At 39.8% G+C, this 23,464-nt stretch overlaps 2 protein-coding genes across 4 annotated transcripts in view; one reads left to right on the top strand and one right to left on the bottom strand.

The window, feature by feature from the left end:
- LOC142604185 (uncharacterized) overlaps positions 1 to 21,802 on the bottom strand; it is a 170,038-nt gene extending 148,236 nt beyond the window's left edge. The window contains exons 1-3 of the mRNA XM_075769046.1: positions 21,746 to 21,802; positions 21,443 to 21,714; positions 11,998 to 12,059 (exon numbers count right to left, since the gene is read on the bottom strand). Coding sequence (XP_075625161.1) covers positions 11,998 to 12,059; positions 21,443 to 21,714; positions 21,746 to 21,802 — 391 coding nt within the window. The remainder of the gene's footprint in view (positions 1 to 11,997; positions 12,060 to 21,442; positions 21,715 to 21,745) is intronic.
- Positions 21,776 to 23,464, top strand: part of PTPN1 (protein tyrosine phosphatase non-receptor type 1) — a 46,190-nt gene continuing 44,501 nt past the window's right edge. The window contains exon 1 of one of the 3 annotated variants that reach the window (XM_075768458.1): positions 21,776 to 21,969. In XM_075768458.1, the coding sequence (XP_075624573.1) occupies positions 21,801 to 21,969 (169 nt within the window). In that variant the 5' untranslated portion in view covers positions 21,776 to 21,800. The remainder of the gene's footprint in view (positions 21,970 to 23,464) is intronic. The other 2 variants (XM_075768460.1, XM_075768459.1) reach the window with 2 other exon arrangements.

The raw sequence follows: 23,464 nt of genomic DNA, 5'->3' as shown, positions 1-23,464 counted from the left end.
ATGTGTCTTTAGAGAGGTTTTTTGTGTAGAATATTTGTGCAATTCAAAAGCAGGTATCTGACTCATTGAATTCACTGCTGTACAAGAGAACATTTAGAAACAGGACCTAAATGTGTTAAGTATGTCTGATGTAGCCTGCTATTCAATTACTGTTTGTTTTAACAAATGTGCACAGAAAAAAACCACTGAAGTATTATTACAAGCTCTACCATTCTTCAGAACACTGACATTTCAAATTATATTGCTTTCGGTCCAAAACTTTGATACTTGGATTCAGCATCCAAGTACTTAATTACTGTACATGGCATCCAGTGCCCAGTTTTTGGAATCCAAGCCTACAATTTATGTCCAGCACACTAAGTCACATTTTGACTCAACCCAGTGCCCTGTACCTGAAGAACTTTAAGGATATCAAGTATACAATGCAGGCTTGTACAATTTGTTAGAAATTTGAGTGCTGATTCTGAAAATCATTCTGAAATTCTAAAAAGCACCTTAGAAAAAAAGAAATCGGTGTTGATTTTAAATGAGTGTTTCAGAATCTTCCACAGAACTACACAGAATGGACAATTAGCTGAGCAGTCCCAAAGACTGATAATGAGTCCCAAGAGCTGTTAATGTGGAACTAGGGTCTTCATGAGAATTTTAATAGCACCAAAGTCTTAACTCCGTGATCTTTTTGAGAGTTCCAGTCACTGATACCCAAAGTTGTATCATTCTAGCAACCATTGACTTCTAGAAGTTTATAGGAGAAATTTCCTGAACTATCTATAAAGCTTATGGTAGCCTATGGAATTAGTTTTGGAAAACAGAATCTTTATTTAGCAGTTATTTAAAATTTAATCCTCAAGAAAATCTTGTTCTGAAGATGTCTATCACCTTGCTGTTTGTTGCAGTTCTTGGGCTCTTCACAGAAAACACCAAGTTTCAATTACATTGGAATTTGAGGCTGCTCAGCAAACACTAACAGACAGCTCTCTGTATTTCAGTGCCTCTTCAAGGACTATATTCCTGTTCAGACCAGGAAGGACATCTTGGAAAATGAGCTATGTACACCCTTCAGCAATTTGAAGCTAAACTAGAATCATGCACAGAACATTGCATGTACATTCCAGAAGCCAATTTCACCAATTTCTTTTGGTCTAGGTCATGACCATCAGACTCACAGCATCAGTAAGTTGAGTGTTCAAATCCTTGTTCAGCTGAATATACCCAGTCATTAGAGACATATGAAGCAGAAAAAGTTCACATCATGTCTTGTTGAAATCTGGAACTACTTAGGCTGAAATTAGACAAATATAGACAATAGCATACCCACTCTGCATGGAAAAATGCCCTGCCCAAAATACAGATATCTGTTCCAAGGAGAGTTTCAACTGGGGTGCCAGTGTCTAATAAATCTCTCACATATCTTAGTATTCTCATTATCTCTGTAACCTGCTAATTAGCAGTAGGAATATAGGCATATTTAACTATGCCAAATGATAAAATTGAGTAATGCTAAAATACCATCCTGTCTGGTCATGGGACAGTCTCTATATGTAAGCTATAAGCTACACCTAGCCACATCTATAAATCTATTAATTAAAGTGAATTTGTATCAAGTCATATTATCACAGAGAAATTTATTCTGGCTTCAGAAATATTAGTCTGAGCTAAAAACCCACAAACCCACTTGGGTATCTGTTACACTACCCTAGAGGCACTCCAGTGTTCTCAATCTGCACCCTCTCTGACCATAGGCAAACAGATATCCACACTGTGGATCACTCAGCAGATTAACTATTCCAGTTGCATCACAATGCTTAGCACCTTTGGTGTCCTCCCTCTAGTTACCAAAGAGCTAATCACATTGCCTAACATGGAAAAAAAAAAATTCCTATAAATTTTACATTATTTCATAAAGACAAAATTAAAGGTAGTTGTGAAACACAAGTTTCCTAACCTCAGAACATTTAAACCATAATCATAACGTTCTTTTTCCATCCTCTTTGTAAGTTCTTATTGACTGCTCTTAGTTTGAGCAATAAAGACTGTATTTTCAAAGTAGTCACAGATTTATCTCTGAATTTGAAATAGATAGATATTCTGCTAGCTTCACATATCATGAAGCCACTTCTATTTGACCAAAGGTTCATTACTGAGCATTTACCACTGTTTGGGCAATAGCAACTGTCTTCAGTCTTACATATATGTACTTTTCCCATGCCTGGCTTTACATTGATACAAGTTCCTTCACAGGAGTGAAAACATAAAATTAGTAAGTCACAAAACTTATTCAATTCAACATTTTCCACAATCTGGACTTTTAAGCTCTAATGCAAAATTCTGACCTCACCTCAGCTGTATTTTGCCTGAGAACAGTCTGGATTTTCTCTAATCCCTAAAAAACTGCTCTACTGCAAAAACAATTGGTTGGATACTGCTTGTGAAATCATTAATTTGACACGTTCTATGATATTTTGAATAACTTAATGGATTGCCTCTTCTTCATCATTTACTTGGGATCAATGGCTTATGTGCAGAATGTGCAAACCTAAACACAAACAAGTCCCAATCATCTTATTGTCCAAACACACATTTTTTTGATTTTGGGTGTACACAGCCCCACCTATTGTAACCAATGATACAGTGGTAGAATTTCAAGCCATTAGGTGGGTCACGCATCCCATGGCATTGTTCATCTGGGTTACACATGTAAGACAAATGTGATATCTACATATCCCAAAGAAGGAAGAGCGAAACCAAGATGCATGGTAAGATTATACAAAGGCTAAAAGCCATTGTATTTAAACTATTTATGGCTAGACAGGAAAAAATACCTGAGAAAAATCCTGAAACATCAATATTTAGCTGCATTCCAGACTGGAACAAACTGAAGACTGTCCACTTTCTTCCCAAGAGGAGAACATGAGTACATAACCCATGTACAGGCAGCCAAATTTCAAACAGCCATTTCTTAAAGGCACTTCTCTGAGACAGCAAACAAAAGTTAAAGTGCCTGTTGTGAGCGACAGTGCTAACCACTGGACTTCTTGATTTGCCAAAATGGAAGAGTTTCTCACATTCCCTTACTTTGACTAGAAATTCCATTCTGGATCTCAGAAGCTTTTTGTAAAAAGTACAACATGTCCATGAGTGTTTTCTCTTCTAACAGAACAGCATTTTTAGACAGAGAACAGCATTTTTAAGCAAAGAATGTTTTGCTAAAAAATTCTCAAGCAATACTCAATCATTCCTCTTACAAGCTTAGCTATATCTTTCTATTTCAGATCAGGAAAATAAAACCTTGAACCACAGATTTTTGTGATTCACTGAAATATTGCACAGTGGAAGGTACTCCATAGAGCTGCATGCTTCTTCGTTCAAAAATAGTCCAATTTTCTGTGAAGACACTCCCTCTTCCAGCACTTAAAACTACACTCTGGCAGCAGAGATTTTTCACCTCATAAAACAAGATGTTCCAATATTTGAAAATGCTTTGCTGTAGCAAAAATGAAGTCCCTTGTTCCATCTTAAAAGTTCCTTGTAAAAAAAACACAAACCAAACAAAACCCAAACTAAAATTATCCTGAAACCAACTGTAAAATAGTTACCCTACAATTTTATTTAAAAAATTACTATTTGATCTGTTTTTGCTGACTCTGAAAGCCATGCACAGTCATACAAAGACATTTCAAAAGGAATTTTGTTTGCTTCCTTTCTGAAGTTCTTTGCAGTTTTATTGGAGCAAATTAATTACTGCTGTAAGGAAATTAAATTGTTAAAGTCTTCTAACCTGTAATAAGAGCTCAGTTTCATTTTCATCTAAATCAGCAGCAAACTGCCACAAATGGGAGTACATTATGGGGGCAAAGAATCAGTAATTTTGAATTTATTATGAAGAAGAGAAGTGGAAATTTGTACTCCTGATTTGTGCACAATCAACTAGATAGCTAAATGGGAAGTTAGGTGTCCTTACTTAATCCACTGTCAACATGAAGTAGCATTATCCTTGGAACACAATTCAATGCACTTAGCTCTAAATCGCCATCTTTTTCTATTTACTGTACAGGTAGTTAAAAGCTGAGTATGTAAGATGTGCCTACAATTAGGGAATATGAATCTTATTTAATTCCATCATGTAAAAGCACAGACTGATTAAAAAAAAAAAGAAAAAAAAAAGAGAAAAAAAAGAAAAAAGAGAAAAAAAGAAAAAAGAAAAAAGAAAAAAGAAAAAAGAAAAAAGAAAAAAAAAAAAGGAGGGAACTACTCATCTTTATTATTTAATTAACTAAGTACCAAAACCCCTTCTGTAATCAAAAAAGCCAGAATATTTATAAACAATAATGTGAACAAAGGTCTTCATAGACAGTTTATAGTGAATACTGGCATCTTAGAAACACTTTCTCATTGTATTGAGAAATTATCACAGCTTCTATTTGATGAATTTTTCCTGATATTTGTCAATTTTCTTTTATGATAGAAGAAATAAATATATTTGCAAGATTTTATACACACAGAGACACACAGAACAGAACTGACAGCCAAATCTTCAACAAATTTAAACCTGTATCAATGAAGTTCTATAAATTGATCAAGACATAGTTTATAGAGAGTGAGATTTCTGCACTATATCATCTGATTTTCAACTTGTTGATAAACTAATTCTTTGCACAACAACTGGACATAGGTACTATGTCAATCACATGCTCATGATCTATAGGTGACAAAGGACATTTTCATTTTCTATTTTGGTCAACAAATGGCCAGCTAACACCCAACAGTGTCACTTGGTTCTTCCTGTGGGCATCTTGTTTGCTTAATGCAATCCACAGGAGCCCAAATTTCTGTAGCAAAGTACACATTCAGTCAACCTAATTAAGCATTGTTTCCTCCTTTACCCTTTCGTTCTCTTCCTTTGGGAAAATACAGTTTTTCTCTTCTTGCTGTTATTCTTTAATAGCCCAATTCTTATTACATACTACTGGAATCCACTACTGGAGTTGATTCAGTTACATAAGCATAAAAACCCAGTGAGAAAAAGGCACAATGAACGCCTTTTTATATCCTGTCAGATGTGAACCAATATTGTTGTAAATCACATTACAACTGTTAGTATGGAATACGCAACAAGAAAAAACAGCAAATACTGCACAGCAGCTTAAAGACATTGAAGACTTTAAATAAGATCTAACATGAACAACGACCACCAACATGATGTATTGATTATAACTCAGCATAGGATGGCCTCAGTGGCAACTGCTTTCTATATTAAGCATTAGAAGGCAGCCCATGAGATATCTACTACAGAAGTGAGAGTTTGCATCTCTGTTCCCATTACCAAGAGGATCAACATCAGTTTTCCCAGTAATCGCCCTTTGCGTAAAGCTTTGGAAAGAATTGGAATTGATCCAGCAAACATCTTACAAAACATACTATACTATATACAAACCCCACAAAATGTAAACCAGACACTCATAGCTCTGCAATGGTACCAGAGATTTCCAGATGGCAGGTAGCAAAAATGATGTCTGTATACACATACCAGAAACTTTAAAACTATCATAGTTTTGCTTAATCCTGGATTGTTTAATGCACATTTCAAATTTCAAAGGGATAATAATCTGTGCTCCTGTGGAGTTCCTGTCTCAGTCCTGCAAATAATACAACTAAAATAAATCTTGTAGTTGCATGCAAATGACTACTCCCTCCCTTCATTTAAGTAACCATAAGTAGTTCAGAAGTGCCCATGGATTACCACTATGCATTGTCTTTTATAAGCTCCTTAAAGGGTCCTGCCATTTAATTTCCTATTAAAGGTCTACTCCAATCTACAAGAGTGCAATCAAGATAACTAAAAAGGACTAGACCCTAGACCTCCCAAATTTAATACTAGGCCCTACCTTCAACCTTCTCAGTGATTTAATCTAACACATTTTACTACAGACTCAGCGCAGGCTAAAAATGACTTCATGGTCAGTGACTACAGCTCAGCACACAAAAAACAATCTATGAGACATGGTGATTCTTGACTGCTCTGGGTGCTGTGGCTACATCTTAACTGTGACATACTTTGTGCCTTTACAGCACCTGAACTAAAAAGAGATGCTATGGAGAACTGTGAGAAATATTCATTATCAAACATCTAGGAATTTGAGGTTTCTTGGATAAGAAATACTTACGAGAACTGTTTACATCTATTCAGACTTATATTTGTGCCAGATGTCCTGTGTACTTCTGGGTTTGACTGAGCCAGTGGTCATCATCAGTAAAAGATCAGACTCAGAGGAATCTGATTATAATTTTAACTGCTTGATCCTTTGAGTGGAGGAGAACAGATAAATCTTTCCATCTTGTTTCTTATTTATTGGATACTATATTTAGCTGTGATGTTTAACAGTACTGTACAGTATATTAATATGTAATAGAAGAACATGGCAGATGAGGAAAAAATTAGAGTATGTATTCTGTATTACATTTTAAATAAGCAAATTAATTTTCAGAATTTTGACTAATTTTGCAAACTTGCCAGGCACATTATCAAGTCTGAGTATCTATCATACAGTCAAATATTTTGCCAAATCTGGTCTTGCATGTGGAATTAAAATTAGTAGCAAACAAAAAGCTTTTGGAAGGAAACAAAACCAGAAAACCCAAGTCTTTGCAATGTACTTCATATTTGATTTCTTCATATTTAAGTTTTCAATGAACATGCCAAAGAGTAGGAGCTAAATTTAAATCCCAAGCATTCATATTTCTTCTGATTTTGCTATTTAATTTCAGATTTTAAAATTAAAGCTATCTTCAGTACATCAACGTTTTCCTGGCTCCTGATTAAAATACAAGGGCGCTCAACACAAATCACAGGGTACATGGAATCTGATCAGTATTACTGGACTATGCATCTAGGTAACAAGAATTCTTTCCAGCACATCAAGACTGGACAATATTTTAATGTCTTTTTGCTTGTTTTACCATTTAGTTCCCAGCTGGATTCAGACTTTCAGTACACCACACAAGATCTGCAAAGGCATTCTACATAGTTATCCTGTGATTTTCAAAAGCATTAATACTTAGGACCCAGAATCTTTAATTTCCAAACAAATTTCTGGTACGTTCACCTCACACAAAGGTTACATACACTTCTCAGACTATGCACTTGCAACAGAGCACTAGCACTCCAACCAGTAACGGTATTGCTGAATCATGGCAGAGATGTGATGCAATCAGAAATGGGGCAGGAAGGTAGGGCTTATTGGAGTTTTGCTACACCTAAGTTATATTACTTAGAGCTGCCAAATAACACATCTGCAAAAGCATGCTGCACCATATTCCCATGTCAGTCTGGCATCTCTACCGTTCATATCAGCCCCTGGTACAGACACATCTTTTAAACTTCTTAGATAATAGCTTTTGAAAATGTTATCCCAAGCGAGAGATGTGCACAATTTACTGCATATAGCCATGATAATTACACATGCAACTTGAGAACTTTTCCTACATTTGTGTGTGTTAAAAATGTTTAAAAGTATCATAGTAAGATAGCCATTTGACAAAGAAGGAAAGTGAAACAACAAGCTATGCAGAATATATACTTAAATATGCCTGCCTATATTGAAAGTTTTACTTCTGCTACAAGGCAAAGTTAAAAGAAGCTATGTTAATACAAGATCATTCAATCCTATATGATAGAAATTATCCTTTTGGCAGCAGATACTCTATGGATAAAGGTGGTTTGTTGGGTTTAAGAACCTTAGATACGTATTAGTTTTGGTTGTCATGCAGACCTGCTTTCTGAGAGGTTACTGTGACCCATTTATATTGATCTACATGCAGATAGGAGTGAAATGTTGACATTTTGTAAGTGCTTTTATGTTTTCACAGACAATATTTTTCACTGGAACCAGAATAAATTGGTTTGGTTACATTTCCTCCTATTTTATCAGTTACAAAAGAGAGGTTAATCCCTGCTGGAAGGGCTTTCTTTATAAATAAGGAGAGCTTCTGATTTAATCCTTTAGCAAGAGCTCTCAGAAGTGATTCATATGTGGTATGCTCACTGCCTGATGCCACAGACAGAGAAAGTAACTGATTTTTAAAGAAGCTAAACACACAAAGGTAAGCTCAAAATGCATATAAAACTGTTCCTTCATTATTCTGACTACACATGCATCTGGCACAATTGTGCTCACATTCCACATCTACTGCTGGTACTTACTAATGTCCATATGTGCACATGGCAGATAATACAGTAGCATTCAGCTTCCTAATGTGTTTGCAAACCAGTCTCATGGACATTCCACACTTGTATTCGGATGCCCAAAGTATCTGCTCCAAAATATTTAAAATATAAAAACAGCATATGAAAATAATTTTGGAATACCACTTAGCATTACTGGTATGTAAAAATACATAATTCTTCAAGATATACAGGCTAATCCTTCCACTCATTTTAGCACTGGAAAAAACCTCATTTGAAGATGTCTTCTGCAAGAATAGAGCTACAAGTAGAACTAGAAGTAAAGATGTAGGTTTGTCAGTAGGAGAAAACATCTGAAAATGAAGCTACTGAAGCACTGGAATAGAATGTCTGACAATATTAGAGAAATCTTCATCCATTTAGGTCTAATTAGGTTCATCTGAATGCTTTCACTCCCTGCTCTAACACATTTTGTGCCCTTAGTATTCTTCTCCCCAACTGATTTCTCAGTGGTGTTCACATTAATGGGGAGAAAGAGATAACCCCATAGACGTTATAATGGAAGATCAATGCTGTAAGGTGCTGAGCTGAGAATGGCAGATGTGTCTGGGAGAAGGTAATGAGAGGCAAAAGAGTGGAAATTCATTACCTCGAACTCCTTGATACATCCTGCACTCTGTTCCCAGCAACTCCATCAATATATTCTCCTCCACTCCCAATATATTCTGTAGAGCTCAGCTTGAGAATCTCATAGACAGGTATTTGGCAGAAACATCCCTGTAGCTGATTCCTAATTTATCTCTCCAGATCTGTTCCAACCAAGCTTTAATACTGTTCCTCTTTCATGAAATACAAAGCAAAATTGTGGCTAGTCAGTTTGTATAGAATATATTGGAAAATTCAAAAGCTGCAAGCTTTGCCCCAACCCTAGTTTTCACAGGATACGTGAAGAAGCAGAATGCGGGCAATAAAAATGACATATGGATTATTTACACTTCTAAATAAGAACAGAAGTGAATCTGTCTGCTGCTAGACAGACCACAGGCAGAATATATATAAATGTTTTAGTTTTGTAACAGCACTTCAATTTCTCTCTTATACACTTGAAACAAATTCAAATACCAGATTAAAATTCGTTCTTGAATCCCTACTCAATCCATGGAAAACTTGTTCAAGAAAACACATTTCTGTATGCTACCCTATACAATTCACACAACAGGGAATTATTAGTAAAGCATGGACTTGCACCTTGCCTTGTTTTCTTAATCATAGAGCAGATCACACATAACATATGTATCATAAAAGATGATGCCAAATAATTTATACTCTCCACCGATATTACAGAGCTGGGAGGAATTACATCTCAGGGAACAATCATTCTTGGAGCTTCCTTTGGAACAGAGCAACTCTGAAAAAACGGTGGTGATTGGTTGCTAAACAGCAAGCTATTCCAAGAGCATTAGCCCTTGTAGCTTTTATAAACCATTACATTCAATAAATAAGATGTTAATAGACTGAAAGAGAATTTTACAGATGAAATATTACCATTCCATTTAAATACAGAGTTAAGTTAGGTTGATGGTTGGGCTGAGAATACCTGATTCAAATGGGGAGAGTGGAGGCACAGAGTGGATAACCTCTCAATCATCAGACAGATCTAGGTGAAAGCAACATCAAGGTACCTCTTCTCAGACAGCAAGATGGGGGAAGTTCACAAAATATTCCTGAAATACTAAGGATTTTGTTGTGCCTGGACAGGCATAACAGTGCACACTGAGCTTTCACAGGATTTCAGGCACTTTGGAGTACTGCACAATTAGCAAAGCTTTTCTCTTTTTTTTTTTTAAGAGACAAAAGCTGAAAATTCAGTTTCTGTTCAATACATTTCAGAAGACATTTTTCAGGCCTTGTAGAATCAGATAACTAACATACAGTAATGACAAAGCTGTTCTCTGATTTATACTAACTATTGTTTCATCTACCTGTTGAGGTCAGGTCAGAATACTGGCCCCTGGATACACGCCAGCAGCGCTCTACCACCACAATTATGTATTGTGCAATTGCATTGTCATTTAAGAAAACAGTGTATACTTCCAAGAGGATTTCAGAAGAGTCAACGTAGGTTAAAACATTCCCTCCCCAATCCCACCACCCTGTCATTCTCCACCCCAACACCTCCTCCTGCACACGCACAACTTCTCCCTTCTGTTTATTTTTTGTTTCAGACACTCTAAGCAAAAATTGACTTTGGCTGCTCTTCCTGAACTCTGAAGTGTTTGAACAGATAAGATTCAGATAATACGTTAGAAGAAAGTTTCATAGGTCCCTTTTCTCCTGGCAGGTAGTCACCAAGGCCAACCATGCACTGAGGCTTCTTTCCCCTGCAGCAGTGTTTTTTTGGCTTGTCTGCTTATCAAACTAGGCCAGATTTGAAAGTTTACTATATCTGTCTTGGAAAAGATGTTTCAGCTGAAAGATACTTGTTTATATACAGTGCTGGGGAAATACAATGTGTAAATCTACCTGTTGTCATCCTAAATGTGGTATTAGTTTCTCAAGCAGTTTTATTGAGCCCTTCTTCAACTAAGAGAAAAGGAGTTGATCTGAGCTCCTCTTCCTTCATGGGAAATAAATTAAGAGCAATAAAACTCACACACTACAAAAGAAATAGGATATGCCTCCAGAAATAACTGGTCTTTAGAGGACAATATGAAAATAGTCACACTTGTTTCAATGAAATACTGGTTAAAATGCACATACTCTTATTTTCCTATCACTATTTTTTCCATTTAAGAGGTTTACCTGAAACTAGAAGGCTCTCATTCTACTCCTAGGTAAAAAGAATTTCAGGGCACTCTTTCCACATAAGGCATTTTCTGTCACAACAGTGATCTTACTTAAGGGGTTTTTTTTAATCATAAATATTAAGTTCAACATTGAGTTGTGCTCAGAACTGTTTATATGTGCTTTTCAGGGCCCATACTAAGTCTGTGTGCCACCAGGAGATGGCATATGGAAGTAGCTCCAAACAGTATAATTTAAAATATGATCTTATCTTAATTTAAAACACAGTTTACCGTGAATCACTGAAATTGTAGATTTAGTTGTAGTGTCTCAAGATTAAGTCTTTGGTGGTAATACTGGCAATATTGATATCTGTCTTCTGTAATCTTCCTGCCTCAGCATCAGTGTATCCTGTTCTAGAAAAATTGTTTTGGTAGCCATGTGGTTCACTATCCCAGAGACCTGATCTTGCTGAAAACTAACCCAGAAGAAAATCTAGTATTTTTTTTTTAAATAGATATGTTCCCAGCTCCATTTCCAAGTACAGCTGCATAAATAGTTGGGCAGGCACAACTGAAGGGGTGGTATACCACAGAAACCAGCAGCAGGTGGCAAAGGAGGTGAGGCTAGGTCAATATTGCTGCCAAACACTTTGCCTTTGGATACACAGCCTCACGTCTGGTCAGAAATTCATGTATAGAATTTACTAAGCTTCAAACTAAGTGTACTGGCAGGAAGGAACTCAGAACAGACTACAAAACCCTACAGGAAACACAGGTAAATTTGTAACTGGCTTGCTTGCACTGAATGCCATGCTATGGTCATAGTGAGACCAATGACCTAACTGTCTCAATATTAAACTAACAGTCTATCAATAACTCAAATTTAGGCTAATGCTTCCTTGCATATGTAAAAACAGAAGCCACAACTTTGAATGAACTGAAGACAATCCCTTGAATACTTGTGTCTTCAACTTGAGGTGAAAAATATTTATGCTTGCAAGACTACAGGTCTGCAGACTTTGCACTCACCCATTCTGTAGCCGTAGGATACACAGGTAAAGGCGATTCCAAACTCAGATATGCCGTATCTGCTGTAAGGAAAAAGGATTATTTAAAGAAAGGGCTGCTGAAAATATTCTCTCATTAAAATAAAACATTGCATAAAGCATAAAACAGTGAGTGAAAGCCTTGGGGTAAAATACCCTATAATCACAGAATATACCCCTGTCATCTTTTATGACAGTAGTGAACACACAGTATCTGAGTCCCAGATAGACAGAATCAACTGCATTTTGAAATCAATCTTTAGAAAACTAAGCAACCTGGCAAGATTTCAACATAGACTTCCTAAAATCTAATGCTGTGAAACTAAAGCCAGCTTGCAAGTGTAATTTTATTTTATTAACATCACATTAGCCATAAAAAAAGTCTTTCCAGTAACTATTTCCCTATTAGTTGCTGTTTGACCTAAAATTCTTACGAGGAGTAAAATTATTCAGGGCTGTGATTTCTATGAGCAGTAAGGACTACAGTGCCATCCAATGGTAAGACAGTCTTTAGCAGCTACCACTTACAAATTTCTACCTCTGCTTCTGCCACAGCATGATATTGACCTTAAATACATTCTGCAAAACCAATGAAGGCTGAAAAATATCAGAAGCAGTAAAAGGTGTACATGCACACACATGCATTGTACACTTCCCCCATAAGCCCGTTTTGTCACACCGTCACTGATGGCTGAGACTTCAGTGTACAGGTAATAGGTAGATATCCCTTCTTTCCTTTTCACACAGAATTTCGATAGATTATTTCTTAAGGCTAGTTAACTAGCCTTGCAAAAAAAAAAAAAAAAGAAAAAAGTCATTCTTACTCTTTTTTAACAGATGCAGTAAGCAGAGTTTTTGGTATCCTAGTCCTGCCAACAACATTCTGTTTATCCAATCCCAGAGGAGGACTTCTGTTTCCCAATAGCTAAAGAATAAGCCTGACAGCTCACGTAGCAACTATGTCATCAAAAGTCACATATCTCACCACTCCATATAACAGATTTTGCGTATTTGCAACTTTCTTCATCAAGTTGCTTTGAAGCATGGAGAATGAAGAGAGAATATTAAATGTATGTTTGAGTTTGGACAAGCATTTTTCTTTTTTATGAAGTGGAATAATTAACAAGGTCCAACCCTTTCTTTTGGTTTCTCATTTTCAAGTGCCAAATTCTAATGGACAATTTACCAACTAAAATTCTGAGTATACTGGGATGAAAAAGCAATGTGCCTCAGGTTACACGTTGGGATTGTTTTGGGGAGGGACTGCCTTCCGCTCTGAAGTGCAAGAAGGGTTGTGTCCTCAGATCACAGAACATTTTCAGTTACCTAATCTGCCATTATTATAAGGATCTAAGTCACTAGTAATGCTTTTAATCTCTTCTGGTTTTTTTCCTGCAATGCTTTGCAGATTTTGCAACTTCTAGTATTTTGTAAGGTATGTAGTAAATTTCATATAGGCTGTTAGGAAATGTTTTGCTGCTCTGGATCTGTGTGGAGAGTGCCATTTGAGGACTAAATATCTATTAAACAGTTGCAAACATTTGTGGGACACAGGTCTCTATGATCCAAGAGGCCCTTTTCAGCACATATTCTTGATTGGAATATATTTAAGACCTTCAATTCTACTGGGACAGGCATCCAAAAGCATGGAGCCTGCAAAGGTCAATTCAGCATTAGGGTAAACAGGTATTACCCCTTTGGCTTCAACTGAAATTATAAATCCAGAGATTAATTTACCCTCTTTAGATTGCAAGCCAGGACTGGAAAAGTCATGAAAACAGACCTTCTCATAAAAATTCCAATCCAGACATTCCTATTACCTGTTCTATTCTATCCCAATCATCACTAGATTGTATCACAAGATTTTTTTAAAAAAATTCATACTGCTTCCTATCAAGAAGGAAATAGTTCAGAAGTCACTGAAAAAAATCTTTCACAACAAGCCAAGCTATGCAAGGGTCAGTTTTCCCTGTAGAAGCATTTTAGACTGAAATATTTTGCCAGTGGAAAAGTGCATCTTCACAATGAGGGATGGAAGGGAATGATGTAAAAAGTTAAATGACTCAATTCTTAATAACCCTCCATCGACACTTATAGCAAGGTTTTCAAAAATACACTGACAGTTTTAAGACGCTATACTGAAGGAAAATAAAGCAGAGCTTCAATTATTAGTTGATTAAATGCGTCAAGGATGGTCTTTTCATCCTGCTTTCATGCAGAGTCTAATTTAGAAAAGGACAGTCTATGCATGAGACCCAATAGCATTGCTGCAACAATAATTTTGTGCTAAATTTTATACATTTCATAAAATGAAAAATTAGTCATAGTTTCCATACAGAAGACAGCAATTGCTCTAGAACTTGTTTTGGAGCAGCAGTGCTGCAGCTTTCCGCAAGTACATCTGCTCACAGTTTAGATGTCACATCTACTCAGATTCTAAACTTCAGCCTTGCCCTTAGAGAATCAGAGGCACTGCAATGAGTAATACAGGATATCGATATAATTATCATTACAGAAAACAGTTCATTTCAAAGAGGAAGACATTTGTTTCATTACATGAGCAGCTCTGCTCCTACTCTATTGTCTACAGTAATGCTTCCAAAAGGAGACACTGATGGAATAAACAATTTAAATAGTTCCCTAACTTCATACAGTATTAACTATGGAAAAGAGTGACACCAAGCGGTTACTTGTAATGATGCATACATTTCTTGTAGCTACAGGTAATTTTCACTCTCAATAGCCTCTTTATTAGAGATCATCTTGGGGCCCAGTTAAATTACTAAGGTTTGAGAAGAGGTCAGAGTCACGCAATGAGTTAGGTTGCGGTAGGCGGCTACTGAGCTCCATGTCAATGTGTGAATCATGTTACGACATGCTGAAGTTCTCTCTCTGAAGCTCAAGAGGAGGCGGACCCATGGTTACAATGTACAGAGACCCTTGATGACAAATTTAGCACAAATACGTGGCATACTAGGTATAAACACAGGGACCTTCCTCAGCTCTGAAAACATAGGTGCGAGACGCCGCAGGTAAAGCACTTCAGCCGGTAGATGGCGCCATCCAAAACGTTAACACAATCGTGACGTCACTTCCCCGATCCGCACGGTGGGAACGTGATTGTCGTTCCTCAGAAAATCGGCGTTGCTTTTAAATCCAGTTTTGATCTTTGCCATCAGAAGTATATATAATTTTTTTTCTATCTTCAGCTCCTTTTCGTGACTATTATCTTTCCTCATTTTCCACTCTGAAGCTTCTTTGGCTCCTGATCCTGCTGAAATCCCATGTCAGGTTGGTCCCAATCATTGTGCAAAACTGCCCAGTTCTTGTAAAGCTCCCCGTGAAGCCACCTCTACACACCAACGAAAGTGAAACCAACCCCTGATGGCTGCTACTGCTGTCTAGCTGATTAGGCAACGAAGGGTCTAGCAAACCAGGTCACTTCCATGTTGGCCCCCTTTCCCAGCCATCCATGAAGATGCTGATTCTCTGTAGGATTGGGTATCTGAACCCTGTGAACCCATGTGCCATCCTTCTCCATCGCTGCACTCTTCTCCTTCCACCAAGGACTTTGTTTTGCATTGCACTGCATCCGTCACCAAGATACTTCATTGCAACAGAACTTCAATGATTCTGTAGTGTTTAGGGTTTAAGGCCATCTCTCATAATCTCAATCCTGAACTGCTTTGGAGCAAGGATTTTTGGTATCTGTATATCAGCTGAAATTTTCCATTGCACACTGACAAACTGCAGTTTAGCTTCTAACACTCTTGTACTCCCACTGTCCTCAGTTTATCTCCTTTTTAGCACAAAGTCCAGCCTCTAGAGTGTCGTCTGTTCTCATTAGGAGACAAGGTCATGTGGACCACTTACATAGATTACAATTTACAGGAGGGATTACTCTGCAGTGAAGTGATGCTATGTCTCCTAACATGTTTCGGAAAAAAGCTGTCCTCATTAAAAAGATTTCAAGCATCCTCCCCAACAAATTCAATATTAAGCTGTAATAAAGAAGTCTTTCTTCCCTACAGTTGAACACTCTTGTGTGTGAATATTTAAATCTCTATTTCTCTAGCTATGAATGAACACATTCTCATCCCTTGATCTGAAGGAGATGTTAAGAAATAACTTGAAGCATCTTTGCTTCTAAATGCAAAAGGTATTAGTCATTGCAGAAACAGTCATCCTGCTTCCTGGTCTTTCATAAAGAGCAAAAAATTAGTTCCCATATGACTTCCACATTATGGGGAGATCACTGTCCATTAAGTAGATAATTTTAGAATCCTCTCTCCTTTTCTCGTAGGGGCCTTATTTGGTACTGCAGGATAAAGACACTGGTAGGAATTTCAAAAGAAATACTACTCCTCTCCCCCCCATCCTACCCTGTATAGTTTTCTAAGAATTTACTATCAACCAACTGTGCAAATACTTTTATTTTTTTAAAGGGAGATTCATTGATTAATTCAACTTTTCTATTGACCCTCTCTGTGGTGAGATTTTTGGTAAGAGTTTATTTCAGTATCCTCTTCCCAGCAAATGCGTGTTCTTTTATCTTGGCATAAAGAGACAGGCATCAGAACAGCCAGATAACAGGAAAAAGATTCCTTTGATTTGAGACGGACAGAGAGGATACAGGGTCACAAGCCAGACTGAAGCTTGACGCTCTGGTTCTACCACTGTCTGAGCCACCCCAGCCAAGTCATTTCATTGCATCTTCTCTGATAAATTGTGAACGGTTTCTGACACCAGCATCCTATTACAGTGTCTCTGTGCAGTGCCTAGTACAATAAGAATTCTTTGCTAGATTACATGGTCTCTTAGGTCACCAGCCTAAAACTACGTCTAAAATTCTCTACCTGAACTCTTAGCATGCACAAAATTCCCTCAGTTTTGACACAACTGCATAAATCAGGATTTCTCTTTAGTCTAAGCCTCCAGCTCACAAATAGTTTCTGTACAATAACACTCCTTGAAAAACTTGGTCCTGAAGACATACTCAAAGCACCAGTAGACCACATTCTGAAAACTAAGGAGCTGCAGATGGGAATCACCTTCCAACTAATACCTCAGTTGTTAGATCTCTTACTACACCAGGATGTGGCAGACCTGCGTTCAACTCTTGCCTCTGCCTGAGGAAAAATTCTTCCCTGTGAGGGTGGTGAGGCCCTGGCACAGGGTGCCCAGAGAAGCTGTGGATGTCCCATCCCTGGCAGTGTTCAAGGCCAGGTTGGATGGGGCTTTGGGCAACCTGGGCTAGTGGAGGGTGTCCCTGCCCATGGCAGGAGGGTTGGAACTAGGTGGGCTTTAAGGCCCCTTCCAACCCAAACTAATCTGTGATTCTACGAAACACATCTTGCGCAACTCAGCAGTGCCCTAACCATGAGGTCACGGAGTCTGGTGTGGAGATCTTTCAGCCTCCCTTACATATGTGAAACTGTTTTGCACAGACATTCACCACCAGCAGGACCAGAATCTGACTGTCCTTTCTGATGAGTTTCTGTCCTTTTCTGATGAGCCCTAAGACTTGGGCTGCAGTAATTTTGCCCTTAACCCATGTTACTTACAACATTTTCTTCTTTCTATAAAAAAGGTCATCTGGCTTGTGCATCTCACTCCTGAAGGTGGCTCAGATCTGCGAATTCGGAGATACATACTTTCCTGAACCATTGACTTAGATGCCTAAGCCTCTCAGAAATATATGAACTAAAATATTTAACAGTTTCCTGTTCCTGCTACTTCCTATTGTAGTCTCTCATCCTCAGTCTCCACCAAGCATGTGATCTTTTGTAAGTTCCATTCTTAACTGCTTACCTCTTCAGGGAGCTTTAAAGTTAGGTGAGCCTGAATATTAATTTATATACATAACCTTAGTATTAAAAAAATTACAAGCTAATGTACATTTTTACCAGAGAAACCATACCAAGTTAAAATATACCAGGCTTGATCCTGATCTTGCATACAGTAATATAAATCAAGAATAATTTTATCATATTAAAACTGATGCTAATATCAGAACAAAATCAGAAGCAAACCAGTCTATTTGCACCCTATGACAATGCCCAATTGCACTGGATTTTGCTCATGAGCTTACAGGTACTTCAAAGTAACCAAGGTATAAGATGTGAATCGTTAGAGCCTCGTGTGATGTTATAATATTAGTGAGAGGAAAATCAAGACAGAACTGAACTTTCCACAGTTACAATCCTGAATGCTTGACTACAACAAAAGAGAAAACAAGATCGAGGAATGACTAAGAGGTAACACCAAAAGGACATACTAGAAGATCCAAGTCCAAGCTCTGTTTCACACGAGATTATCTCTGTGCTAAAGAGATGCAGATGCAGCACAATAGCATTAAGTGTGTTGAACGTGAGTGACAAGCTTCCCAGTTGTACACTGGAGATGCAGCCTGCTAGAACTAGCTTAATGTAACTATAAAGTTGCATTCAAAAATCAAAGAGTGAAGGAACAACATGTATCGTATTTGCAGACACTTTAATGGAGATTTATGACATTGGCTGTTTTAAACTAGGTCATCTCAAAATGCTGAATATTGCAGAAAGACAAATTAAATACTTCAATGTGATTAGACTGAAAAAGTCATTTTATGGGTTTCAAATGAATGAAAAATAACAAAGTTATTTTAATTGTTCTGCTAATGTTCACTTTTAAACTCAAGGCCAGGCTGTTTCACGTTGTTTTGTGGGTAGCTAGAGCCTAGTGTACATAAGAGGACAAAAAAAATTACCACAAACCCCTACGACAGTTACAAAGAAAAAGGCGGGGTGCTCTCCCCTACTCAGCAGGAGGAATTCCAGAATTCTCACCTTCAAAATGTACTTGATGGTTCCATGAAGTCCAAGGTCTATGTGCCCTTTACGTTGCTGTAGCACCACAAGGTGCCAAAGAGATGAAGCTTATTATTTAACATAAACTAGTACCTAACTGCAGATTGTAAGAGTCTCAGTTTTTTAGCTATGGATGTCATTACATGTACTATTGCTGAAATTGTACATAAAAATAAAGTCAAAAGAATTCAATAGCATATGCACCAATTAGCTGTGGTTTTCTGAAATAGGAGTCACAATGTGTATCACTGCTGCAAATTGTTTACTTCTTTTGTATAAGCATATATAGGTAAAAGCAAATATTTATAATGTAGTCTATCCACTCCAAAATTTCCAGTTACTTAACAAAATCATTCACTGAACCAGATCGACACATTTTAAAAAGTTACTGGCCAACTGTGATAGACAGAAATTTATGAAGAAATTTAACATACACTGGTGTTTTTTAGAATCTTTTCCTTTCTGGGTTACTCTGTGAAATCTTCAGCTAAATATCAATTTGTTCAGGGCAATATATAATTTTTTGTCATTCAAGGCAATTATTTCTGCAATAACAGTACACACTTAGAAGAACATATTGCTGATGAATTGTTGACTGAAGAACTTGTACTGATTTTATTTATTATGCCCATTCAGGTGAAATAAGCATAAAAGAGTGTATGCTACCTTCCTTTATGAAATGCTTATGCACTGCAGTAATTCAGTTGCATTTAGTCATAGCATCACAAATTGATCGCTTTTAGGTAGGATCAGGTTTATGCCTGCATGAAAAATGGCCATCCACAGGAACTACTCTTTGCCGACATCATAAAGCCTCATCTCTCAGTATGGAATCACTGAACACAGCAAGACTCCCCACGTGTTCATAATTTGTGACCCTGAAATAACAGGGAAAGGGGAAAGCAGCAAAGCTGTTAAATTTGTCTTTATGTCCCCAGATCCAGTAGGTTAAAAATTCACCAAAATAAGGACTCAAAATAGGGATATCATCTCAGAGCAGCCAGATTAGGAGAGAAGATGCAGTCCTCCATCTTTTGCTTTTAGTAATACGGAAGCCGGTCTCAATAGGTGGAAACCCTTTCATTCGTGGGACTAATACTGATCTGCCTAGTTCCAAAAATGAGGTCAAGAGAAAGCCTATGCAGTAAGAAAGGCAAAAAATCTTTTTAATACCATCTGCTAATGCCTCTATGCCACATGCAGCAGCTGACTAGAGAATAATGTTTCATTGTTTACCTAGGTTAAGTCATTTATCCTATTACAGACTCTTTCCACAGCTTGCCTTTACTGTTGGCATTACTATTAACCCTCCCCCAAAATTCTGGGCCCCTCAGCTCACATCTCTGACTAGTCCTCTCTTCTCAGAGAGTATCCATTTGTGCCTAAGCAGCCTAATAAACGAGTCTCGAACAGGGTGTCATTCTGGGGCTGCACACTGAAAGGGAGCTCTTCCAAAGACTGCACAGTAGAATGGTTAGGAAAAGCAATGGAAAAGCTTCCTCTAGCAAAAACAGCTAAGTGGTGCAAGGGCTGCAGCTAAGCTATGAAATACTTCTGTGAGACATCTTGTCTGTTGGGAACTTCATCGCTCTCGCTGCCTTCAATCCATGCTGTGCTTAGGGTATTTCTAATCAAATTTACTCATGAAAAATATTGATGGTACAAACCCACTCTCATAACCTTATTTTGGGTCAGCATTCATGCTGCAGAGATACCAGGTACGCTAAGCCTGCACGAGCCCTCAGAAGTAGCAGTACGCTCTAAAGCCTGAGAAACAGTAATCTAACAACAGAAGCTGGCTGACATGAGAGTAGAATTCCTTGGTTTGGAAACAAAGTGTGCTCTAGTATCATACATGGGATAACTATGTCCATATGTTTGGAACGTCTGCTCTTGAAGCTTGGGAAGAAAGATGCTGGCTCTCTGATATGAAATATGTACGCTTCAACGTCATTCGGCATTGCCTTATGAGAAGGGCGGGATAGAATGACAAATGTTTACCTCCTGGGATAGGACTACAGCATCTTGATAGTAACGGCCATTTCAGAGCAGTAATCCAAGAGCCGAGGGCAGACCATCAAACTCCATTTGGAGTTTGTCACGTCACCCTTTCCTTTACATCAAAGGGTATGGAACAACTGACAGAAATACATTTCATTTTGCAGACTGTGTAAGAGCAAAAAATGAACTCTCCATCTTCTGACTACAGAGAGAACCCAGTTGTCTTACCCATCTCTGAAGCGAGCACACGCATATACATCCATGTACTCTGCCCGGGCGGATCAGGCACCGGCTGCCAGACCGCCCTTTGCCTCACAGCCCTCCCTCTGCACTCAGATGGCCGCATGAGGACTTTCAAGCATTTCTGACCCTGCTGCCGCAGACGAAGAGCTTTTAAACACGATCCAAGCCCTTCCTCACGGCTCACAAACCAGAATACGCCAGCCTGGGGCCCGAAGACCTCCAACCAATGGCTCCGTCTGCCGTTTCCCCAGCCAGCTCCCGTTGCCGAGCGCAAGCCGGGGCTCCCCGCGGCCACCTCCAACCTCCGGCCCCTCAGCCCTGCCGGGGCCGCCCTACCTGTCAGTGCGGCCCCGGGCGGGACGGCCGGGCTGGCGGCGCGAGTGCTGAGGGGACGAGGCACCCGAGCCCGCCCCGTTGGCCGCCAGTAGCAGCGCTCCGCCGGGCTGCCGCCTCAGGGCGCTGAGGGGACGGCGGCACCCCGCGCCCCGCTTCCCCGGCTGACTCGGGCGGGCAGCGGCCCCCCACGGCCCGCCCCCCCCCTCGTCAGGGCGCTCGCGCCCGCCGCGACCGTTGCAGACCGTTGGCGCCGCGCGCCGCCCGCGCGCCCCCTCTCCCCGCCGCCCCGCAGCCGCCCCGGACGTCGCGTCGCCGGGGCGGGCTGCGTAGTTTCCGGCGGGGAGCAGGGAGGGGTGACATGCAGAGCGGGCAGCCGCGGCCCTCGGGAGCAGCCGGAGCCGGAGCTGCCGGAGCGGCGGGCGGGAGCGGCGCTGGGGGGCCAGGCCTGGCGCGGCGTCCCCGCCATGGAGATCGAGAAGGAGTTCCACCGGCTCGACCAGGCCGCCAGCTGGGCCGCCATCTACCAGGTGAGGGGCAGCCGCCCGGCCCGGCTCTGCCCCCAGCCCCGGCGCTGAGGGGGGAGCGCCCCTTCCCTCGCCTTCTCGCTGCTGCCGCCTGGTTCTGCCCACCCCCCCGCACCCGCGGCGTGCGTGTGCCCCAGCTGCTGAGGGCCCTGCGAGGGGAGCGCCGCTCTCCGCCTCCCCTCTGCCCGGGTCGGAGCTTTCCCTTCCCCGCTTCCCTCCCGCAACAAGCCGCGGGCTGCCCCCGCCCCGCCGTGCCCTCCTTCCCCCTTGGCCCGGCGCGGAGGGTGCAGAGGGAGGCCCCGCTCTGACCCCCGAGGCAGCGCCTCTCTCCCGCGGAGCAAAGCCCCTCGCCTCCTTCCCGCCGGGGCTCGCGGTGGGGGGAGTGCCGGAGGCTATGCCAGGGGACCCCGCTCCGGGGCCGGGGGGCGTGCTGCTGCGCTCCCGTGCCTCTGCGGGCCTGCCCGCGGCGGGAGCAGGGCAGCCCCCCGCTCTGCCGAGCGAGCCCGGGAGCAGCGTCCCCTGCGAGAGCCCTCAGCCAGGCTCCAGCTCCGCCTGGAGCGAAGGATGGGGTAAATTCTCAGCAACCTTCTAAAACTGCCCCCTTCCTAACCTTGAGGAAGTAGGTCTAAGTATCGTATTTGTCTTTTTTTTTTTTTTTTAACAGAAAACCAGTGATGGGCAGCATTGCATGCAGCTAGCTTTTCAGTCACTTTAATAATAAAACAGAGCCTGAAAACAGCTTGTTAGTAATACTTGTGCAATTACTTGGTGCTATTTTTTATTATTTCGTTTATTGCATTTAGATTTTTGTGACATTTAAAAAAATGTGTGGCAAACATGAATGCTTGTAAGAATATTTGGTGAGACTGGATCCAACTTCACACATACAAGCAACAGAAAGTAGGACTTTTCTCTTTAAAAAGTTCTTTGCGCATTTATCCAAAATGAAGTTTAAGAGAAGATACAGTACATGAATGGTTGGGTGGATGTGTTCAGTCAGATCAGGTAGCATTACTGTAAAATCCATTTGAATGTTTAAGCTGGTGTATTGCATAAACTAATGAGTTTTAAGTTCATATCTGCAACATAGAAGTTTGGCTTTGCTTCCCTTTCACTAAGGATTTCTCTGGAAATAGCCATTTGAAAGTAGGAGTAGAGTTTTATAAAAGTAAAATAAGTGAACTCCAGTTTCAGATTCACAGCAGGCAAGTTTAAAAGTAGTAGCTTGCAGGATGAATATCTCCAGTTGTTTTGCATTAGAGAATAAGTGTTAAATTTTGAGCGTGCTTTTCAGAAGGTCCATTTTTTTGTTAGAGTATTTCATTTCCTGCAGAGTTTCAGTGCTTGCTAACTGTATCAGTAGAAAGTCATGTGCATATATGACGTTATGTTTTTGCTAAAGATGATTTGGTACGTTGCAGGCTTAGTGCTCAGGAAATGATTTTGAGTAATATAGCTCTTTAATGCAGGTGTTATATTTCTATGAGTACAATTTAAT

The sequence above is a fragment of the Balearica regulorum genome, chromosome 16, assembly GCF_011004875.1.
Source record: "Balearica regulorum gibbericeps isolate bBalReg1 chromosome 16, bBalReg1.pri, whole genome shotgun sequence".
NCBI lineage: Eukaryota > Metazoa > Chordata > Aves > Gruiformes > Gruidae > Balearica > Balearica regulorum.
Note: the sequence above shows the minus strand (reverse complement) of the source record. Positions and strands in the feature narration are given on the sequence as shown.